At 40.2% G+C, this 24,088-nt stretch overlaps 1 protein-coding gene across 1 annotated transcript in view; it reads right to left on the bottom strand.

Moving 5' to 3' along the window:
* The window catches only part of dnah6 (dynein, axonemal, heavy chain 6), a gene marked incomplete at both ends in the record, with an annotated part of 74,752 nt that overhangs the window by 18,513 nt on the left and 32,151 nt on the right, over positions 1–24,088 (bottom strand). Inside the window, 20 exons of the mRNA XM_083926822.1 lie at positions 2,065–2,298; positions 2,460–2,639; positions 2,846–3,026; positions 3,241–3,308; positions 4,013–4,177; positions 4,929–5,054; positions 6,279–6,482; positions 6,856–7,052; positions 7,330–7,453; positions 16,577–16,693; positions 16,983–17,127; positions 18,473–18,708; positions 19,282–19,449; positions 19,657–19,899; positions 20,522–20,662; positions 21,492–21,644; positions 21,756–21,987; positions 22,548–22,702; positions 22,803–22,876; positions 23,151–23,297. Coding sequence (XP_083782948.1) covers positions 2,065–2,298; positions 2,460–2,639; positions 2,846–3,026; positions 3,241–3,308; positions 4,013–4,177; positions 4,929–5,054; positions 6,279–6,482; positions 6,856–7,052; positions 7,330–7,453; positions 16,577–16,693; positions 16,983–17,127; positions 18,473–18,708; positions 19,282–19,449; positions 19,657–19,899; positions 20,522–20,662; positions 21,492–21,644; positions 21,756–21,987; positions 22,548–22,702; positions 22,803–22,876; positions 23,151–23,297 — 3,290 coding nt within the window. The remainder of the gene's footprint in view (positions 1–2,064; positions 2,299–2,459; positions 2,640–2,845; positions 3,027–3,240; positions 3,309–4,012; positions 4,178–4,928; positions 5,055–6,278; positions 6,483–6,855; positions 7,053–7,329; positions 7,454–16,576; positions 16,694–16,982; positions 17,128–18,472; positions 18,709–19,281; positions 19,450–19,656; positions 19,900–20,521; positions 20,663–21,491; positions 21,645–21,755; positions 21,988–22,547; positions 22,703–22,802; positions 22,877–23,150; positions 23,298–24,088) is intronic.

Below are 24,088 nucleotides of genomic sequence, written 5' to 3' on the forward strand. Positions count from 1 at the left end.
CCGCGCTGGAATCTTGATTGAAAATCAATATAGTTCTCCCTCTCATCACCAAGAGGGAGATTTTTTCAAAAATGTATTCAAAATATTTTTACACAATTTATAAATTCCGTATTAATATTTAGGGAAATTATTTTGACACACGTAGGCTGTTACGTGTATATTGGATTTTAATTTCATTATTCTGAGGCCTAATCAACACATGTTCACTGAAGTTCTGTTGTCAATGTCCACGGAGAAGAGGTTTCCCGCTTGTTCCATCAGCAAACATCCATGGCAGCAGCAGACGAGTAAATTTACAGTCTAATGACAGAAGAGGAGGAAATATGGCACAGAAATGCATGTTGCGTGTTGAAGAAGAACACTAGTACCGCAACCACAACAGTAAGCAGCCGGAGTGAGGAGACTATCCGCCCGCCTCTGCCTGGCAGACTTTATCTCCACGACCCCTGATCGACCGCAACATTTGTTCACCTGTTACCATGGGGCCCTGCCTGTAGCTCAAAGTAAAGTGCCGTGGCGCACTTTTTTCTACTGTATCTATTCATGCAGTTTAACGTCACACTATAGTATTTTTGCAAGGTGGTGCGGATGGAGATGGAGAGTGTTATTTTGATCGTGTGTTCTTTGCGTAATGGATGTGGAGAATTGTTAAATAACGTCTAAATAGTCAGATATTATTTCCTTGTGATGTGCGTAAAAGGATTTTGGAGCTAATAGAGTCGTGTGACATAAACATAGATGGTGCAGGGACTCAGGTTCATGCCAGCTGAACAAATCTATTGCATTGTTATAGCGTTATTGTGATGTTTAATTAATAGCGCATATTCATCTGAGAACTGATGACATTTGTGCATTACAGACCCTGGCTGTGTGCACTGAAGTGTATATGACAATAAAGTAGTAAATCTAAATCTATTTATTTTTAAAATTAATTTTAAATAGGCCTATAGGCTCATAGTTTTTTTGTTATCCAAAAAACAGCACCCCCTGTTCAAAATGACTTCCAGCGGCCCTGCCCGTATGTGAAGATTAACAAAACGTAAAAGTATCATAAACGTGAGTCACAGATCTTAATTTCTGACATAATCTGTTTTGGATCATGCGAACCAGCGCGATGCTAAACTTCTGGGTTTTGTCAACCCTGGCACACTTACTGCTCACAAATAATAAGGGTGGAAATAATAAATATGTAAAGGACTGTAATGACTGGTCATGTTAATGTTAAAATGTGAGTGTCACTGTTTGAGTGCATCGCTGAGATGTCCCACAGGTCAGTGAAGTTACATGTTGTTTTTGAGATGCTATAAACCTATAGTTGGTTGAGAGAAGAAGGGGGGTGAATGTGGAAATAGTGGCAGTCCTGGGACAGTAATAAGCTAGGAGCTAGTGTGTAAAGAGTTTTAAGGTTGTTCTCTTTTGGCGTCGGCTACGGCCCACAGTAGCCTGTGTTCAGTCAGAAATAAAGCTGTCACAAACTGGATAAAGTCTCACCGTCTGATCACTGAGGGACGCTACAATAATAATGTAAACAGTGAGTGATATTTTCTAGGGAACTGTTTTAGTTCTTGGGCTGTGGGTGACAAAGTTGTATGAATGAGAAAGGTCAGGTGGACGTGGTTTTGTGCACATAATGTTAGTTCAGTATTCAGTGGCTGCACATGTTTCTTGATGAGCGCGCATGTCATGGCTCTTGTGCAAGCGCATTCACACTTTTTTCGCTCCCCTGCCCACCTCAGCCCAAATTCTGGCCAGAAAAAACCCTGTGACCATATTTATGTACGATAGAGTCGTCCTTACCTTAGTAAAAAAACATCAAAGTATAACAGGAGCAACTGATTGTTGAATTGTTAATGAGGTCACAGATACAAATACACATATGTTCACACTACAAGACTTTTAAAGTCAATAGATCACTGTACTATTCACAGTGCTGTCTTGTAATAAGGAGTCTCAAAGTCATTGTGAACTTTCACTCGAAGAAATCAGCAATAAAACAAAGAAGAAAAACAAAAGAAACCCCAAGTGCCCCTCCACCCCATTTTTTTCTTTGACTGCCCTCCTCACCTTTTCCAAAGAGACAGCTCCTTTCAGGAAGTGCTGCCATTCAGCATCGGAAATCTCGCCACACTGCCTCATGATCTCTATACACAACATGAAGCTGTAGATAAGCTTGTGCTGCTCAAAGAGGCCCCGGGACACATTGATGTAGGAGTTGAGCAGGATCTGGTCCAGCAGGATCTGGAGACGCTCTTCTAAAACACTGCTTTTTTCTGACGTCTCAATGGTGGAGTTAAAGAGCTGAGGGTGGAGAAAGAATGGGACAGAAATATATTGAAAAGGAAAAAAAATGTTTTACACGGGGGCTTAAAGTCTTTTCATAATGTGCTTCTTAAAAAATCTTTAAAAAAACTCAGATGGAGAGTTGTCTTTAAATGAAGCTTGGTTACGCTCGCTCTTACCTGTTTAAAGTATTTTAAGGAGAACTGGTACATTGGATCAATCTCAGAAAGACTGGCAATGACAAAGTACAAGACTGAGCCCCGGGTGGCCACGGGTCGGTAACGCTCCCTTGCTGAGTTGATCTTCAGCTCAGTGGCCTCTGCCTCCTCCAGACGATGCTTTATGGTCTCTGATGTAACCTGAGGAATGGTGGGAACAGAGAGAAATAGACAAAAAAAAGAAGATGAATAATAACAAAATAAGAACAGGTGAAATGTGGTACAGAAAATACGGACAACAAGAAAGGAAAAGATGAGAATTACAAGTAAAATTCTAAACATAAGTAAAAGTTACTTTTGTAGATGATGAAATTATCCATATGACCTTTGTCTGATCTAAGATTCACCTTTGACTTCTGGAGAGTCTGAACAAGCTCCTCGTTGTCAAGTATATTCCCCTCAGAGGTGAATAGAAGCTTAAGAATGCGGTCTTCGATATCTTTTAGCTGGTTACGGTCAGCGTTGATGCGCACAATCAGCTCATTCCTCTGTTCCTCAAGATGTGGACTTTCCAAACGCACCACGTCACTGAGGAAGGAAAAAAGGTTGCAGAAAAATTTGGTGCAAAGTGCAAATAGTCATTACTGAGGTACATAGAGTTGTATACAGTAGTAGTTTGAAAATTTGGACCATGTGGTTTGGGAATCAGAATCAGAATCAGAAATACTTTAATAATCCCAGGGCGAATCAAGGAAGGATGTGATCTCTTTATTTTTTAATGTGTGTCTATGCATATACGTACCTAAGCAGTTGGTCCTCCAAGCCAGACTTGGTCACAGTAAAGTTGATAATTGTAACTTTGATGCACACCTGCACACACGTGCACGCACGCACGCACACGCACACACACACACACGCACACGCACACGCACACGCACACGCACACGCACACGCACACGCACACGCACACGCACACGCACACACACACACACACACACACACACACACACACACACACACACACACACACACACACACACACACACACACACACACACACACACACACAAAGTTTAACTGTTGATTCAAACAGCCACAATACATGTGCCCCAAACAACTGCCATGTCATGTATTCATGTATTTGACAGCTAAGGTCCAACAAAAAGACTAGGCAAGTGTTAAATGGGTTCATGTTGTCTTAGTTAGTGCCTTCATGCCCTGCTGGACTGAATAAAGGCTGGAATAAAAGCTTGCATTCCCATGGTGTTGCTGCTCTCCTGGGCTGGTGTAAAAAAGGCCATAGCGCAGTCGGTGTACCAGGGCACAAAGGTTCTTTGTGTTAGTGTTTCTATTACTTCAACATGTGCTTTTAAGCAAGCCTATAAATCTTGATGCCAAAGATGTAACCTGTTTGGGATTTCTTCTCAAAAAACCTTGAGGTGACCAGCAGAGGTGTGTTGGTGGTAATCAAGTTCTAATCCAGGTCTCAATAGTGAACTGGCATTGCTGATGCACATCTGCTAATGTCAGATTGACCTAATATGGAGATTTACAGGAGTGTGTACTGTCCTTACCTCTGGTAGATAGTGTGGATTGGCCATCTTGGTGGTCATATAGAACCTGAAGTTTTTGTCATAGTCAATATCTGAGTCCCCGAGTCGGATCAATGTCCGTCCACCAGCCACAAATGTCTGCTTCAGCAGAATGGGCTCCAGAGCTGGATCTAGGGTCTCCTTTAACTATACACACACACAGGAATGCAGGAATATACAACTTCACACAGACATAGCAATAAACAAGACTGTCCAATAAAGGTCGCATTAGTCCTGATTAGGAGAAATGTTTGGTAAAGTTTCAGGGCAAGCCCTCTCAAATGTCCTCTTAATCGATGCGTTTCCATTACAAAAAAGGACCCCACAGGGATTAACCAGACTCCGGAGATGAGGCACTTCAAGATCCGACCATTATTAAAATGTATGTTGTTCAAGAAAGACTGTGAAACATAGAGTTCGTTTTCATTTTGACATTTAAGGTGGCTCGTTTGATTCACAACGTCAACTCATGTACAAGTAACATGAAAGAAAACACTTCACAAAAATTTCCGGTAGCTGTCAAAAGTGTTTGTTAGTGACAGTGACAGGCACTGGTGCTGGCAGGACGTTATATATAGCAAATCTCCATTCATTCAGTACCGTGTGTGTGTGTGTGCGCGCGCCGTGAATAGAAAGTTGGGGGATGAATTCAGAGCAGACAGCTGTAGTTTGTGATGGTAAATGTGAGTCTTGTGTTTCAATTTCCCTGTTGCTGTTTTTTTTCTTTAAACGCAGCACCTGAGCAAATACAATGCATTAATAAGTTTTCAGGACAATTAAATGCCAAACTTGTGAATTATACACACTTAAATATGTACATTCCCAAATGTGCTTATGGAACAATGTCTTCTCATAAATAACCTCCTTCATGCTCAAACGTTTTTTAGTGTGTCCCTACCTCCTCCAATAGTACAGGCATGCCCATGCGTATGGCATTCTCTAGGGTACGGAGAAAGCTTGGGTCTGTCAGCTTGATCACCTTTAGACCATGCTTGGCCTCCTTGGAACGGATCCATCTGTTGGCCTGAGGGTGAAAGAAATAACCTTTATCTAATATATATATAGAAATAATTAAAAAAAAGTATGTTTACGTATTTTGTATACAGAGAATGAATGTTAGCAATGTTAGCAGCGGTAAAAACATAACAGTAGTGAATGTGATTGAACTCAGCGTGGGAGTGTACAATACATCATCTACACTGAATCATGTATCTGTTGGGCACAATCAGACATGGAAGGCTTCACAAACAACTTCAGAATGTCTGTCTGACCCATATCTGCACCATTCTGTCTATGTAAAGCACAAGAGAGCAGCTGTACTCAGCAAGAGATCAACAGATAGAGTTACAGGGAAGGTGGAGAAAAAAAATCTTCAACATTACAGGGAGAAAATGGGACTTGTCAGTAAAGACAAAGAACAGTAAGACATACGGAGGCCTCAAAACTGAAGCTGGGGTAATATTTCCATCCTGTAACCGTAAAGCTGACAGTGCGCCCTATAATCCGGTGCGCCTTATATATGGACCAATATTGAGCCACAACAGGTCTCGCAACTACGGTAAGCAGCCGCCGACTCTATTTTCCCCCATAGAAGAAGTAACGCGCGGTGCATGTTGAGTTATATAACTGCATGAAGCGTGCCGTTTCATTTCCATTTGTGCGTTTGTGTAAAGACCCCAAAATTAAGAGACACGCTTACCACGCAGAGTTTAAACTCAAGGCAATTAGTCACGCAGTAGAACACGGGAATAGAGCAGCAGCGAGAGAGTTTAACATTAACGAATCAATGGTGCGGAAGTGGAGGAAGCAACAAGATGACCTCCCCTGACTGTTTTGTTGACATTCCCTTTAGCGCAGTTCCATCTAATGGATGCATAACGTAACCCCAGCCTCGACTGTAGCGTCTATTCTATGCTCCTTATAATGCGGTGCGCCTTATATATGAACAAAGTTTCAAAATAAGCCATTCATTGAAGGTAAGCCTTATAATGTGGTGCGCCTTATAATGTGGTGCGCCTTATAGTGCGGGATATACGGTAAGTATGTTTAAGGGAGCTGGTGTCCTTTCTGTGTGGGGAAGCTGGGAACTGTGGTTGTATCCGATGTGTTAAATCACATGAAATGCAGAGGGACAAGGAATTTGTGGAATAAAATAGGATTTACTTGGGTTTTGTAACCCAGTGTGTACACATTTGCATGACAGTAACGTGACCCAACATGTGAAATTGAGGCTTAGTTTCTAGTTCACCTGATCCTGTGGGTCAATCATAAGAGGCCAGCGGCGGCCCTCGGTCACCAGGATCCCATTCTCTGTAGAGACAGTGTCACGAGGCAGACCCTCTGTGTTCCACTGGCGAATGACAAATGGGTCACCCAGAATGTTGATCAGACTGAAGCTGGAACTGATTGGGATGTTTAGTTCCTGGCACTGTATTATCCACTGGTCTATTACCTGAGGAAAGGGGGCACATACATACATGAGTGCAATTGTTTTTTCTTTGGTTGTTTTTTATTTTGTTTGAAATATGATTAGTTTGTTGTGGAGCTTTTCAAATGTCCGTTTTTGAATCCTGCATATTTACAATGTGTCTGCTTCTTTATAACTTTCTTATCACTAAAAACAACAGTGTACTGTATTTTAGAATGCACAGATGCCATTAGTTTATATCTATTCTATTCTCGGAACTGCATCTTAAAGAAGAAGAACAATAACAGTAAATACCAAAAATGGTCTTTATTTTCTTTCATATGGACACTGCAATGTAAAAGGGGTATACTGCACCTGCAACAAGGTCTAAGAAACTCTAGAGTAGAGCTGTACCTACCAGCTGTCTATAGTGGGAAGTGAACGCTCCATAGTAAGCCACACAGGCAGCTGCAATGAAGACATTTCCCACAACATTGATGATTTCTTGCTCAAACAAGGCCACACTTTCTTCCCAGCGTACTTGCTCATCACCTAGAGCAGAAGTTAGCTTCCCTGCCCTGGTCAACCGAGCCTGTGTCAGAGCCATGGTGTTAACTTTGGGGAATAAGAGGGGTCACAAAGGGTGAGAGGAAAATAGAATATTAGCAAGGTAAATGCTGAAAGACTTATTTTTTCATTAATTCTAACGAGTCATAAAACCTCTTTGAACACTGAAAGAGAGAGCAGACATATAAGTGAGAACTTCTTGTTACAATTTCCTCCCTCTCTAGAGATTAACAAACATTAATTCATATAAAATAAACAGTGGCTGGGGCAGTTTACAACTCAGAAGGAGTTTCAAGAGGTAACGTATTATAGGTACGCCCCTTACCCAAATCCTCCTTCTCATTTAGGCTGCTGTCAAACTGCTCCTGTAGGACTTTGATCTCGTTCTCCACCTCTTGAAGCTTTTGTTGCTTCTCCCTGAGGGTTGCCATAGTCATATCCAGCTCCTCCTGCATATTATGGAATAGAGGAAGAAAAGGGACGTAGGAAAAATACCATACAAAATACCAACATCTTTATTAATGAAAATAACACAAACTTTAACTTAACCACACTCTGGAGTTAACTGTTATGTTTGGATCATCAGCTGTGCCGGAGAGTTTGAGACACAGCTAAATCTTTTTTTAGCTAATATCTTGATGACAACAAGATTGAGCTAGCAAGGTAGTTTATTTTCTCTTTGTGGGATAAATTAAGTTTGGGAAACCCCCAAACCCCATTGACCTACAATATCAGTACATTCTGATTATATGTTCGATTTTGTTGGAAACCATTGTATAGTTATATTATCGCCTTTGATGTTGTGCGTCCAGTTTACACACTTGTGTAATAATGCTTAATTAAAGGTACCATATTGTAAACAGTGAGATTTCCATTTCTTTTTTTATTATAAAGCAGGCCAATGTGCTATACAAATACTATGAAAGAACCAAAACACTCAATCCACAGAGAAATGCACACAGCCTGTATTCAGAAACTTTAAGGACTTCAGTACGGTTCTTCCAGTGCTGTTACAGTCCTTCCCCTGCTTCAATTATAGAGAACATTTCAATATTAAAGCATGTAAACATGTTTTATTATAAACCCAAAATACAAGTATGAATCTGAAAATGAGCTTAACATGGGACCTCTGAACATCTGGGAGCCTCTGAACATCCAAACAGGTGTTTCAGCTATTCTGGACGAGTCTGACCTCTGCTTGGAGTGAAGGTGGGTGCAGCTTGGGTCATTTGGGTCACAAATCTCCATCTCCCAGTAATAATAATGAAGTAATTTTATGTCCCACCTTAACGTTAGGTTCAACACAGCTAACATAATTTAGAATTTTAGAATTTATTTATTCAGGATAGCCCCTTGAGATGAATCATCTTATTTTCGAGGGGGTCCTTACATATAATGGAATACATAATACAATGTCAAAAAGAAATACAGTGAGACACAATACAGGACTTATACATGCACACAAACACAGTCACACAGACAAGACTCTCCTAACCCCAGCTAATCTCCAGATGGCCAAAACTCAACTTTGTAGTCAATTCAGTGATACCCATGTTAAAAAAGAAGAAAGGTTAGAGAGGTACAGGTTTATGAGATAAATTTATTAAATACAAGAGTTATAGAGTAATAGATAAATAAATAAATTAGATTTAAAAAAAAAAGAAGAAAAAAAATCAGAAGCAAGATCAAGGTGTTTGCAAATGAAGTAGTAGTAATGCTTTGAAACCATGGAGAGAAGTAGTAGACCTAAGCTGGCATGAGAGATTGTTTCAATCTGATGGAGCTTTGATTGGAAATCCACGACAACCGGATTCTTTAAATATTCTGGGAGTGTGGAGAAAAAGATGATCAGTATGTCTTAAGTTATAGTGTGTTCTATAAGGAATTAGAAGTTGTTTTAAGTATAAAGGCAAATAAAATTAATACATTTAAAAATAATCAGTTGCCAATGAAAGGCTCTCCTGGCTTTTGGGGTTAACCAATTCAGAGATTCGTAAAGAGTGCAGTAATGAGTCCTGTATGAACATCTAAGAACAAATCTACAGAGGCTGTTATAAAGCACAGTGGCCCTCATTTATCAAACGAACGTGCGGCAGAAAAACGTGCTTACGACCATTTCCTGGCAAACTGGCGGGAGCTACGATCAGATCTCACGTCTGGTCTGAGATCGTGTACGCACATTTCAGCCTGTGTATTTGCGGTGCAGCACAGCAAAATCTGGATGAAAATAATTAACAAACCTCAGCTGTCATTAAGCATAAGCAGTCACATATTAAGAACAGATCAAAACGGATTCTTAAAACGAATAAAAAAAATAAAAATTGTGATTGGAGCAATTGATTGTACTCATGTGCATCTGAAGGCACCATCCATGAAAGATTAAGCATTCATCAATCGCAAAAACTACCACTCGATAAATGTACAGGTGATTTGTGATGCCAAGCTGTCGCTTTTAAACGTGTGCCCGGTGCCCAGGGGGACACACACAAATTCAAAACAGCTCGGCTCCAGCCCCCCCGCGACCCCGACAGGGACAAGCGGTTGAAGATGAATAAATGAATGAATGTGTTGGCGCGCGGCTGCAGCACGGCGCACTGCAGAGCCAAAGTCATCTCCTCGGTTAGTGGCTACCCTCGATAAATTGCATTAAATCAAACAAGGTATCAGATGATTAACATTTTGGTATGATTTTTCTAGGTTATCCTCTAACGGAATACCTAATAACCCCGCTGGCAAACCCCGCTACAGAGCAGGAGCGGAGGTTCAGCAGTGCGCACACTCGTCACAGTGGAGCGCTGCTTCGGTTGACTGCCTTCTTTATTCTTTTCCATACAGCGTTTTTATGGGCCCCTTTTATTCCATCCTTAAGACTGACAAAAAGCACATCTTTATTTTGCTCCATCTCGGATGTCAGGATGCCGATCTGTGTATCGGAAAAGTTTATTTTCTTGTCTCCATGTTTGACCTCAGTGGGCAAGGCCTCCAAACCAGGAATATTTAAGGGCGAAACATGTTAATGACGATCGAATTCAGCCGCCGCATTTTTCAAGGCCCGCTCATTCGTACCCTGAGATTGGTCAGATACGAATGTTTCATAAATCACACGTGGGTCCTGTCATACGACCAATTCTGCGCTCAGAACTGCGTCCGTTTTCACGCAAGATTGATAAATGAGGCCCAGTGAGAGGACGAAGATTTGATTCTGTGGTGTTCTGATAGATAATATCTGCATAGATGAGAACCATATTCGAACTAAGTTAAAATTAGATTGTAAAGACTGCTGAATTTGTGAAATTTCAGGCTTAGAAGTGTAGACTACAGTATCACCAGCATAAAGATGAATTTGACTGTCGGAACAGATTTGTGGAAGATCATTAACAAAAACTGAAAATAAGAGGGGACCCAAAGATGAGCCTTGTGGTACACCTTTTGTTATTAACTTAAAGTCTGACTGATTGTTTTGAAAGGAGACACACTGACTTATATTGTGAAGAAAAGAAAAATAAAACGGATTCTGTTGACAGACCAATTGCATATAGCTTATCTAGGAGAAGATAGTGATCAACCATATCGAAAGCTTTTGACAGATCAATAAATATAGCACCAGTAGGCATATTATTATCAAAGGAGGATAGTATGTCATTGGTGAATCTTGTGAGAGCAGTGGTCGTCGAAAAGTTGGGTTGAAAGTCAGATTGATGTGGAGATAGAATATTGTAATCGTTGAGATAATTGGATAATTGATTGAAAATAAGTTTTTCAAATATTTGTGCTATACTTTTGATAATTGAAATAGGTCTATAGTTGTTAATATCTTGAGGGTCACCGCCTTTATGTTAAGGGGTTACCCTGGCACATTTCCAAAATAAGTGAGTTTCACAGGAGACTCAAGAAGATGTCAGTCAATCACAGTACTAATCTAATTTAATCTAATCAGCCAGGTTAACTGATGTAGGTGCAACTGGCATCCAAAGATGATTGTTCATTTTCTGGATTAACTCGAACTGTCAGTTTGATTACAGTAGGCCCACAGCCTGCTGGAACAAAGACCTCAAAAGTTTGGCTGCCATGCCCTCTTCCCCACAACAGGTCACACCCAGGTGTGAATTCTCCAAGGCACCCAAACTGTTCATTGGCTGAATTGACCACGGACGATGACATCATCCGGGCCTATATAAAGTGAAGCACACAACTTGCACTCTCTCTTTCTACTGGATCTTTTCTACCGGATCTTCCTCCTGCTCTTCTCCAACTCTACGCGATCCTGCGGATCCAGGAGACCAGCTGCCCGCTGTCCCCTCGGCCCTGGACCTGGCCTATGGCATGGGATCACCACCAAGGTTAACCAACCGGTTATCCTCAACTGAGCACAGCACAGAGCGATCCTCTTTTGCCTAAGAGCAACTAAGACAAGCTTCCAACTTCCTTTCTTCACCCAGCCACTGGCATCAAGCAACGCAAAACATCTCCCATCTCATGGACTGGTAACTAATCACCAACTGGGCATTACTACATGTTATAGGACTGTATGAACGGCTAGATACCATTGTAACTTTGTCATAAGAACTGAGAGATCAGGCTTCCGGCCTTTGTGTAACAAAGAGAATGTTCACACCTTCTCCGAGCCCCCACCTCTTCTCTTTGTCTCTCTCTCTCACACACACACACACGCATGCACGCACACACACACACATACACACAAACATACGTTTGCTGTTAGCTTTAGTTAGTTTATTGTGTCTTGTTTGTTGCATTTATTATTCTGTTAATAAATGTTTGTGTTTACCATATGTCTGATTATTTAATATTACACAAAGATGAATGAGCCAGCTTCTACTAAGAAAAGAACTTCTTAAATCCTTCAACTAATTAAACTATTATATTTATCGGTGTTTAACCCTTAATTAGTAGTTTAATATATTTTATGAGACTTTAATATTAGTTATCACTCCGTCTATGACGGTGGTGCCCCGAGGAACTCTGGTTTAACTAGAGTCATTTTTATTATTATCTTTGATAATTATTGGTGATAACTAATATTTACTTGATTAACGGTAAGTTTATTGAGAATACTCAATCTCATAATCTGAACGTGAGTCAAGGAAATATATTTGATTGGTTCTCCGTGTGACATTTTTAATAAATTGAAGTTATTAATTTTTAGTAATTTTTCTTTATTAATTTTCGTTATCAAATATTTCATTTGATAGTCACACTATTGATCCAATTAAACCCAAAGTACCTACATTGGTGCCCCGTGTGAGGCTTAGTTATGTTGGCTTGGCAATAAGTCATAATTGTGTGATATTAATATTCGTCATATTTTTGGACATTTTACAATTTTTGGATTCTTCATCCAAAATTTTCCAAAAGTCGTTCCATTTAACCCCACTTGTCTTCCACAGGAGTAGACATCCAGCTGTACTTACAAACAAGTACAAAGTGGTGTTATTTGATTAATTCCAAATTTAGCTAAAGTGATTTGAGAATATTGATAACCTCTGTAAGCCTGATAGTTACCCTTAAGATTTTGCTATTGCTGCTAGCTATTGAAGTTTGGTTTTGCATTTGAATATCACATATCCAATGCAATTTAATGAGTCTTGTCATAAGTTGTTGCTAAATTAAGTGCTCCTTCCCCTAAACTCATAGCGTGCCCCCGGCCCTATGAACCCGAGAGTTTTAACTGTTGGAACTGCCTTGCATTTCAACCTGAGTGGAGATAGATAGAGCCACAGTGTGCTACCAGCCCCTGTGAAATAAAGTTACATGCCCAGCTGTTTCTTCCATGTGTCTCAGCTTGAGTAGTACTTTACAGATATAATACCCTGACTGACGGCCCCGCATCTCAGTTAGTGTAAATTCTGGTCCCAGAATCACATGGTGCTGTAGTTGCCCCTCCCCGTGCAGGAATCAAGCTACCGACACAGTGTAGATCAGAGGAACTGTTGTTTTAGGCTAGTGTACTACCCAATTTACATCACAAGGTGTCTGCCCAGCAACACCAGAGCCAAAACAATTGCATTGTTGTACTAGACAACAAGTTTTAATCTCACCTTCCATTTTAACACAATGGAGAACCCAAGTGTTGAGAATTTCATTTCTTCCCTTGCACAGAGCCTTAAACCTGGCTACCCTGAGTTCATTAACACATTGAACTTAAGTGAGTGCAGGAAAGAAATAGAATCACTTCTCAGCGACACATCCAAAGGGTCAGTGTTGAGATGTTTGCTCCTGAACTTTCACCGGCAAATTAACATTGTCTGTCAGAGCAAAATAGCATTACAAAAGGAGATAGAATCCCTTAAAGCTCAAAATGCTAATCTCATTAGTGAAGTTCAGATAGCAAATCACAAAGTCCTGCGTTATTTAGAAGATTTGCACTCAGCAGAGTCACAGCTCTTCTCCCACAAAAAGGAATTGTTAGGGCTTAGATCAGAAACTCTTGCCCCACCAAAGTCGTTCAGCCTTGCTGATTCTGGCTTTTCAAATTCAAATTCCTCCCTCAATGAGAGATTAACGCCCTCTCCAGAGCAGACCAAGGAAGTTCAGTCCTGCTCTACCTCTTCACTGCATCACTTTGAGAGTGATGACAGAGCTAGCATAGTCTCGCCTTCACAAACGGTGACCTCACAATGTCCCCGCCTTGAAGAGCTTGAGCTTCTAGCTAAAGATATGGACGTGTTTGATCCAGACAACTGTGATCATAACATTGAGGACCATTTTAGGGAATTAGAACAAAATCTAATTGACCTGCCCAATGCAACACAGAGAGAGAAAGTTAAACTTGTGTGGAAAACCAGCTCAAAAGCTGTCCGCAAAGTCATACAGTCTCAACCTGCCAGAGTCAGAAATGACTACAATGAGCTCCGTCATGCACTGACAGAAGAATTATCTTCTACTGCAGACGAAATTGCTTCTTTGGTTGCAGCAAGTCAAATTAAACATTCCCGTCAAGAGAGTCCCAGAGACTACTTTAGGCGTTTGAGACACGTATACTTTCAAGGAAAGAATGCACCAGGCTTAGAAGAGAACCCAACCTTTAAGTCCCTGTACTTGCAGAACCTTCATCCTTGTATACGTACACACGTTATTCTTGAGACAAGAAAAGATAACCTCTCTCTTAACGAGGTTAGGAAAATAGCACAGGTGGCTTGGGAAACTGTTGTCAATTGCAAAGCAAGGGAAACAACATCTGCTTCCAGCAGCTCAAACACCGTGAGGTCAAACAGACCTTCTGTCTCAGAACCTCACCCTCAGAGCAGATCGAAAGGGGGGGACAAAACACAGCATAGGGACGCAGAGCGTAAACGCCATGTCCGCCAGCTGCCACGGGATAGTCATGCCCAGAGCAGGAGCTGTAGAAGGCCATATTCTGAGATCCTGGCCCAGCATAATGACCTGCCAAACCACTGCTCAGATGATGACCAAAGCATCTCTGACCGCAGCTCAGAATCCGACAGTGACAGTGCCTCTGAGTGTCTTTCTGTACACGGCTACAGGCAGCGTTACAGCCCTGAGCCACGAGTGAAGATGAACTTCAAACAACAGAGCTCCAGAGTCCGCTCCTCTCGGTTTTGTAGGTAACAGTCCATCTGCACTGATAGTAAGATTAATGCAAGCTCAGCAGCCTTACTTTTCTTACAGTTAAATTGGTAAACTTTGATTTGTTAGCAGCCACAGCAAACTCAATAAGACCCAAATTGTAATTGGACTTAACACCTTGTACAAACTTTGCAAATACTTTTGGATCAACTCCTTGTATTTTGTAATAAGCTCACTGGTAAACACTAGTTTAGGACACATCTCATGATTGAAGCACCAGTCATACACCTGTCCTCATGCAACTGACAGCTGCATCTCATCTGTATCTCACCCTAAGACATTTACATAACTAACACTTCTGTTCTCACTAACCTGAAGAGTAGTTGAGAATCAATGTTTATTATGTATTTCGTATAGTGCCATTGTCATGTTTAGATTTTGTTTTGTAACTTTTGTTCTTGCCTATTCGAGATATTAGTAGTGTTTAGCCAATTCCCAGTTGGTGAAATAACTGCCCAAAACGTTGCAAACACTAAATGAACTGACAAATGAACTCTGTACATCTATGGACTGTGAAAGATGCCCTTAAAACCGCACATCGGGTGCAGTCTCAAGGACATCGGGGGGATATGTAGGTGCAACCGGCATCCAAAGATGATTGTTCATTTTCTGGATTAACTCGAACTGTCAGTTTGATTACAGTAGGCCCACAGCCTGCTGGAACAAAGACCTCAAAAGTTTGGCTGCCATGCCCTCTTCCCCACAACAGGTCACACCCAGGTGTGAATTCTCCAAGGCATCCAAACTGTTCATTGGCTGAATTGACCACGGACGATGACATCATCCGGGCCTATATAAAGTGAAGCACACAACTTGCACTCTCTCTTTCTACTGGATCTTTTCTACCGGATCTTTCGACCGGATCTTCCTCCTGCTCTTCTCCAACTCTACGCGATCCTGCGGATCCAGGAGACCAGCTGCCCGCTGTCCCCTCGGCCCTGGACCTGGCCTATGGCATGGGATCACCACCAAGGTTAACCAACCGGTTATCCTCAACTGAGCACAGCACAGAGCGATCCTCTTTTGCCTAAGAGCAACTAAGACAAGCTTCCAACTTCCTTTCTTCACCCAGCCACTGGCATCAAGCAACGCAAAACATCTCCCATCTCATGGACTGGTAACTAATCACCAACTGGGCATTACTACATAGTTATAGGACTGTATGAACGGCTAGATACCATTGTAACTTTGTCATAAGAACTGAGAGATCAGGCTTCCGGCCTTTGTGTAACAAAGAGAATGTTCACACCTTCTCCGAGCCCCCACCTCTTCTCTTTGTCTCTCTCTCTCACACACACACACACGCATGCACGCACACACACACACATACACACAAACATACGTTTGCTGTTAGCTTTAGTTAGTTTATTGTGTCTTGTTTGTTGCATTTATTATTCTGTTAATAAATGTTTGTGTTTACCATATGTCTGATTATTTAATATTACACAAAGATGAATGAGCCAGCTTCTACTAAGAAAAGAACTTCTTAAATCCTTCAACTAATTAAACTATTATATTTATCGGTGTTTAACCCTTAATTAGTAGTTTAATATATTTTATGAGACTTTAATATTAGTTATCACTCCGTCTATGACGGTGGTGCCCCGAGGAACTCTGGTTTAACTAGAGTCATTTTTATTATTATCTTTGATAATTATTGGTGATAACTAATATTTACTTGATTAACGGTAAGTTTATTGAGAATACTCAATCTCATAATCTGAACGTGAGTCAAGGAAATATATTTGATTGGTTCTCCGTGTGACATTTTTAATAAATTGAAGTTATTAATTTTTAGTAATTTTTCTTTATTAATTTTCGTTATCAAATATTTCATTTGATAGTCACACTATTGATCCAATTAAACCCAAAGTACCTACACTGAAAACACCTGCATGGGTGTTCAGAGCCTTTAAAATCTGTAGACATACTGCTGTTACATGCTGTACATACTGTATGTTACTAACCTGTGCCTTGGCCAGTTTTTCTCTCTTGGGGCCAACTTCTTTGAGGACTCTGGAGTAAAGATCCATGGCTCTGACCCACATGCACATTGATCTGCAGGCTTTGGATACCTTCTCCACCTAAAACAGCAACACAATAAGGAAATATACCAAGTAGCAGATACTGAAACATACTATTTTATGTTATGATAATTATGGACATTTTATACCATCAAAAAATCTACATATCAGATGTCCATAATGCTATTATCAAAACTTAAGCAGTTATATTGATTTTTATATTCAAACACTGGTACATTTAAAACTGTCCAAGTGCTTGAACTCCAATTTCACCACAATCTGTTTACTCTGAGCCCTACTCAAAAAGTCTGACTGACATATCAGTGTTTGACATGAAATCCAAACAGACCTTCTCAGGTATGAAATCAGGGTTGTTGATATATTTTTGCAGCTTCAACAAGATCTGAGGCTTGATATTGTCCTTGTCATAGTCTGTCAGACGTCTGAGGAAATTGGCATCTCCCAGTACTTGCTTGGCACCAAGCCAGTCCGTTCTGTAAAGAGACAGGCATGTTAGTTATGAGCCCGGGGAAAAAGGGGGACCTAAAACTATGCCTAATAATAACCAATAGGTGTGTGTGTGTGTGTGTGTGTGTGTGTGTGTGTGTGTGTGTGTGTGTGTGTGTGTGTGTGTGTGTGTGTGTGTGTGTGTGTGTGTGTGTCTGGCTTAATTTATACAGGGACAAAATATATCTTTTAAAAATTGGCAAGCTGATTCTCAATTTAAGTCTAGCACTTTTATGGTACATAAGTCAATTGCTGGTGATGATATAAGAATGCAAGACTATTTACAAATATATTACAGATACAAACACACATGCTAATGTCATGATACTATTCTTATAATATAGGAATTCCACTTTGACATGCAATAATTCCATTACATTTAGCAGCAAGACTCACATACCAACTAAGAACAAGAGGAAACAAAAGCAAAAGTCGGATCTATCAAACAGTATATAAGATATTCATGTAACTTGTCATAGTGCTATGTCAGCGAGAGTTCCAAATAGTTCTAGTGTGCAGCGGGCCGGACAGTGTTAAAAGGGTAATGTAGATATAATATTTGGAGGGATTGGATTTAGTGTGGCAATGGAATAGATTAATAACTGATGCAATTTTAGGATTGACAGAGGTGCTGAGTCATGACATGGCAGGGTAATCCCTCTGGATGCTGACTCCAAAATATGTGGGATTAAAAAATAAAATACATCTCATACAATTGGCAGAGAACAGAGATGAATGTGATTATAATGATGATGAGAATGTTTGGAATTACTGAAATATGCATGGCAAAAATCATTATGCTGAAGATATCAAACATGCCAAAATGAAGGTGGCTACAGCGATGATTGTGATTATAATGATGGATCTTCATGGAATGGGATGAAATCAGAATGCCTAATCAATCTTTTTTGGAACAAAGACATTGGTTTAATACATTTTCCTGTTTGATAATCATTCTTTTTGTAGTCACATATCCTTGATTGACATTGGATTGGGTATGCATACCAGCACTCTTTTGATCCGACAAATTCCGACACTGTTTTCAGATGACCATTTGACATTGGTGTCATATTAAATCAATTGTGCTGAACAAATGAAACACACATGATATAGAGATTAGCGATTAGATTTCACAGAGCCCTTAATGTCAGGTCTGTCCTCTAGGCTCTTATGATTGTAATGTAAAAGTCCTCTAAAATGCATCTGCCATCCCTAATTTGATGCATTTCCTTATGAAATTGAACGTTAGGATGTATCATAGTGAAAACTGAGTAAAACATCTCTGAGGAAGAAAAGTCTTGGTTTTCTAGAGTGAAAGAGAAGCACACTGACTTGCTGCTGAGCAGGATGCAGACGGCCTCCATGACAGTCATGACTAGGTCTGGGGGTTTGGTGAACACCTTGATCTCAGAGATGTCAGCCTTGTCGAGAGAACTAAGGGCCTGGTTGGCACCTTCAAGAGCAGGCAGAGCCTCGTCCAGGTCCCTTTGGGCATCATCGGCTATGGCCTGGGTGTCTTCAGCTTTGACCTTTGCCAAAGCCTCATCCTCTGTCACTACCTTTCGTACCTGTGACAAGGATACTTGTCTATGATACATACACATACACTACAGCAATGCGAAAAGGGTATCATGCCTATTCAGCACCTTATAGGAAACAATAGACACACTTTTGAAAGTTCTGGGTTAATACTAAGGTTTTCAAAAGTAGGGCTGCATGTTAAATCTGTGGAATACAGCCCTCATGCAATTTTGTTATTGAACTAATCCGTATTGCGATTTTGATGAAGATTTCCATTCATTGTGCAGCAAAACTATTGATACTTTAATACTTTTTTAATACCACATGTTCAAAATACAATATCCACATTTGATAGTTTCAAATGTACCAAAGCTATAAAAAAAACAAAAAAAACAACAACAGATCTACGATCAAATTTTCAAGCCACGGCTGCACAGGTGAAACAACAGGGAAGAAAATCAACTGTGTGTTGGTATGTGTTCACTAACTTTGGATTGGACTTTTTAAACTTCTTGCCATGGTGTTGAAAGAAGTATTGAGTATAGTTTTTTATATAAAATTCTGGTAATGTGATAACCAATTAATACTACCTTATCTCTCACTAACAAACATGCACACACCTCGTCAGCGCTCTCCTGGTCTACAGCCAGTTTCTCCATGAGGGCATCAACATCAATGGATTTTTGTTTCAGGACTGGTTCCAATGCAGACAGATCCACTTTCATTTTGTCCACAAGCTCATTGGTCTCCAGCAGTTTGGTCAGACCGTTCTTCACACGATCCCTGGCCTATATATAAACACGCCCACAAAAAATATATATATTATCCATATTTTACATTCGGTAATCTATAAAATGAAGTTGAAAAAGTAACAGTTATTACAAAGCACTAGCTCGAGCGACTAACTGCTATTTCCTCTTCAACAATGTCAGGTTAAGATTTGACTGACAACTGATCTCTTGTACTGACAACTGCATTTTGACGGTCAGACTTACAAGCACTAGCTGCTGTCTCTTCTCCTCTAGCATCGACAGGTAGAGGTTGATAAGCTCCAAGTAAGAGGTAGGTGTGGTGTAGTATCGACGTCTCAGCTCTGAGTAGAATCGGTCAGCCATGTCAGTGACACTTACATGTATCTCCACACACATGGCTGAGAAGCTCTGCTTCAGCTCCTCACTGCCAAAGTCCACATTCTGGAAGAAGGCCTGAGAGACAGAGAGAAGCGCCTCACGGGGCCACTGGGCACAAGTGTAAAAGAAACAAGAGTGAGATAATGATTGCAGCAAGAGCAATGATTTTTTTTAATTTAGTTTCTATTTTATCTTTTGTTTATTTGCACAGTGAATAAACAAAACAGTGATAGAAGATCATAAAAAATGCACAAAATGCAATAATAAAGACATTCAATAAAAATGTGAATTACAAGCTTGCTTGCTTTAAAACAAAAAGAACATAAATGGAATGATGTGCAATAAACTACAATAATGAGCAGGTAAATAGAATGATGGATGAAATGATAGGTGTAAAACAAGAACAATGTAATAAGAAGAAAGAAGAAGCTGGAAAATCTGTCAGAGTGGAGTAGAATTACACTTTGGATATAGCTGCCAGGACCAGCAGCATGGCGGTTATATTAGATAGATTGGAAGAAGAATGATGCTGATTCAAGACGAGGAGAGTGATATGTCGTGGCAAGCATGTTCTCTATCACCTGTGTCTACCAGTTTAAAAATTGTATATTCTATGGCTTTCGATACACAATAATAACAATCATCTTTAATTTCAAAACTTGATACCAAACTGAGTATATATATATGGCTCGATAATAGTCAGAAAAAAAAGAGACCAATCTCAGCATACCTGCACAAACCAGTCAATGGTGCAGCAGTTAACAAGTGAAGGAAACATACGACAGCGGGACCTGAAGGAATCGCCCACGGGACTCATACACAGAACGATGTGCAGCTTCCTCCGTACACGCGAGATGAAAAACTGGAACACCTGAGGGCCCCCCCCACACACACACACAGACACACACACACACACACATGCAGAGATTCCATAATTTCCGGCGGTTTGGTCTCAGCTGGCAGATAACATTAAATGCCGATCTCTTCTCACAGCTTGCTTGGGGGTCCTGACTTCAACTGACTGCTCTTGCCCAGACTCTATGGCTATTTTGGCCCTTTAAGGGGAACACTGTGCATGTGTGTTTTTTTTAAAATAAATTATCTTAATTAGACATCACAGAGCCAGCAAATGTAAGAACAACCGCTTCAAGCTTTCTTTTCTATAAACGTCTCTAAACACTATTAAAAAAAAAACAAATCCTTTCTTATATAGTTCATATGCAAGGAGGCACTATTGCATTTCATTGTATGTATTATGTACTATGGTATTGTAGCTTTACTCAATTTTATAACACCTATGAATATCTTTTATCTGACATGGCATTTTTGTTGTATGTGTATTGGTGTACAACTGTACTGTCTTGTTGGCTACATATTGTTTGTTAAATTGACTGCAGCTGTGTGATCACAAGCAAAATTTCCCCTTGGGGGGTATACGTATCTTATCTTATCTTTTTTGGCTAAGAGCTTTTGAAAAAGATTATCCCTTGATTTTATCTCAATATTGTGTGGTTATATCTGGTATTTGTTTAGGTTCATTCATAGCTCTATGAAAGGACCCTTTATGTTACTGTGCCAAGCCAAGAGATCATCTAGTCAATAACTCATTGCTTGCACACGTTGTAGATATACACTGTGCTACATTTGTACTGCCTGAATGATGTATGTTTTCTACAGCAAGTGTTTGTGCCTTTGTGTACCTCATCCCTGTTCTCCTCACTGATTCCAGCCTCTTTGGCTTTAGGGCGGGTGGCAGCTAGCACTTGTTCCAGCTCATCTTTCTCAAAAAGGTTGGGCACCTCGCCAGAGTTCAGCATGTTGTTGATGTCCTCCAAAAACTCCTCCACCACAATCTACAACAGGAAAGAGAGTGGACAACTCTAGTTGGATGTGCAAAAAGAAAAAAACAATCTGTAGACATCCAAATATTTATTATTTTCATAAACCAAGTCCTTCCATCATACCTGAGTATCTGTAAAGAGGAACACCATATCCTTGCCCTCTACACCAGCCATCTTGTAGAGCCTCCTCAAGTCTTCGTGGAAGCTGTCATAGTTGTAACCTCGGCTCAGTTCAATCTCAAAGCAGCGGTACCCGCATATGTGGGATGCCAACCGAGTAAGTGACTGCTTGCCTGTTCCCCCCACCCCCACTAGCAGGGCATTGCCTCTCTCCTGGCGAATCATTCGAGAAATCCTAGAAGAGAAGACAAAAACAACAATTCATCATTTGTACACAAAAAAAGCATGACATGTTATAAAGTTATAGTGGTTATAAAGATATATACAGGTCACAGGTTCAATGTCATGTGAGCCCTGTATCATTTCAAGGCGTGAGATCTTGTAGTCCTACCTACTCACAACTCAATTTTTTAGTGATACAACACTACTGATACAAATATAATCTCCTCTTGATTGAGTCCTAATGTGCACAAACAACTTAATCACCAATCAACTAAACTTTTTCGAGTCACCTGCAGCCACGTACATTAGGTGCCATTTTATGCAAAACATATGCCTATTTTAAACACTAAATTCTCGTTGTACCATGAAGCATCTTTTCAGGGAAACAAGCCCTACTTGAGCATATCACAGTGTCTTTCTGTGTCTTTCTCTAGTGGAACTAGTTCCTAGATGTAATTTTTGTGTCACAGTTTTTACAAACTACAGCTAAAGTTCATTAATCGCCAACTAAGAAGTCACCTTACAAAAACATCTGTCAACGCAGTGCTGCAAGCTCGCATGTACTGTACATACCTGGAGACATGCTCGACGGCGTCCTGGAAAAAAACCAGCTTGGTCTCCTTGGAGAAGGTCATGTTGTAATCATCGAGGTAGTCCTGGAGAACAGCCTGAATCTTATTCATGTCTGTCAGATCCTCATACAGGCGATCTTCTTTCTCTGCACCCACCTACAGGAAAGGAGAGCAATAAATACATGTTTTTCACTATATATAAACATAGAAATCAAATGATGTCTGAAGCCTTTTTGAAAGGAAGAAAGAATCTGACCTTGATGAAGTCCCCAAATATAATGGGCTGAGTCACAAAGTATGAGGGTTCCAAGCTAATGCTAAAATATTTGTCTGGTAGAGTAAAAGAGGGGATCAAAGGAGGGGTATAGAAAACAATGCAGAATAAGTGGAAAATTATTAGTGTCATACTCATTTATGTTCTTGGCAGTTAAGTACTTTATTTCTATTTCATCTTAATGTGTTTATTATATGCACCAAACGCCAAGAAAGATTCCTTGTAAGTGAAATTCTTCTTGGTAGGAAAACTTCTGATGTGCAAGATTTAACCAGCTTGTGCATTTATCAAGGTGAGTTATCAGAATGGTCTTTGTGACCGAGTTCTTACTGGCCATCTCAGAGACGATGATGTTGAAATAGGTCTTATCTTGGTTGTTGATGAGTCTGTCGTGGAACACTCGCTGACACTCATGGCAGAAGAGACGGAAGATCTGGTTCTTGTCTCTCACTTGACTAGGCTCACACTGCAGTATACCTGGACATCAAGAGAGGTCCAAATCAAGAAGCATGGAAAGAAAGAGAGAACTGTTCATTGTTTCATCTTAAATGCATATGCATATAAATGCATATGAAAATGGAGCTCATAAAAATATCTCGAAACAAAAAGGTGAAAGAAAACCAACAAAAGCACAACAGCAAGTAAGGCAGCTTTATTGGATAGCATGTTTCAAAAATGACAAAGGATATAAACTTTTTTACTTGTGGTTTGTAAAGTATGTATAACATAATGTTAAACAAACTTTACCTGGAAAATCCTATCCCACTCTAACCTTGCCACTGTCTTATAATCAACAATCTTAATGTGGCAAGAGGATATGTCACATTCCTGAATTATGGGGTATGACACGTGGATGGAACTGGAGCTGCTGCTGCTGTTCGAGGGTTACAGCAGGCGGTGCTAGAAATAAAGGGATAGTTTCTGCTCAGCTGCTCTTTGGATGCGCTGAGCCTGACAGAACTTTTTAGGTATGCTTGAATGGATAGTGGCCGACACAAATATCTTTATTTTCCGTATATATATACATATATATATATATATATATATATATATATATATATTCTAACCCAAGGCAGACTGCGGACTCCTCAGTGAAACAAATTAATTTTACCAACTTTCTATGATAATGAGCCAGCTATTGAGCCTTTCAGCAACTGCAGACCAGCTTTTACTGCGCCAGTGTTGTACGCCAATGATATGGCACGATATGGCTTTTTGCCCTACTTGTTGAGAACAAGGAAGTTTTATGACGCATCATATTTCCAATA

Source organism: Echiichthys vipera (assembly GCF_963691815.1).
Source record: "Echiichthys vipera genome assembly, chromosome: 2".
Taxonomy (NCBI): Eukaryota; Metazoa; Chordata; class Actinopteri; order Perciformes; family Trachinidae; genus Echiichthys; species Echiichthys vipera.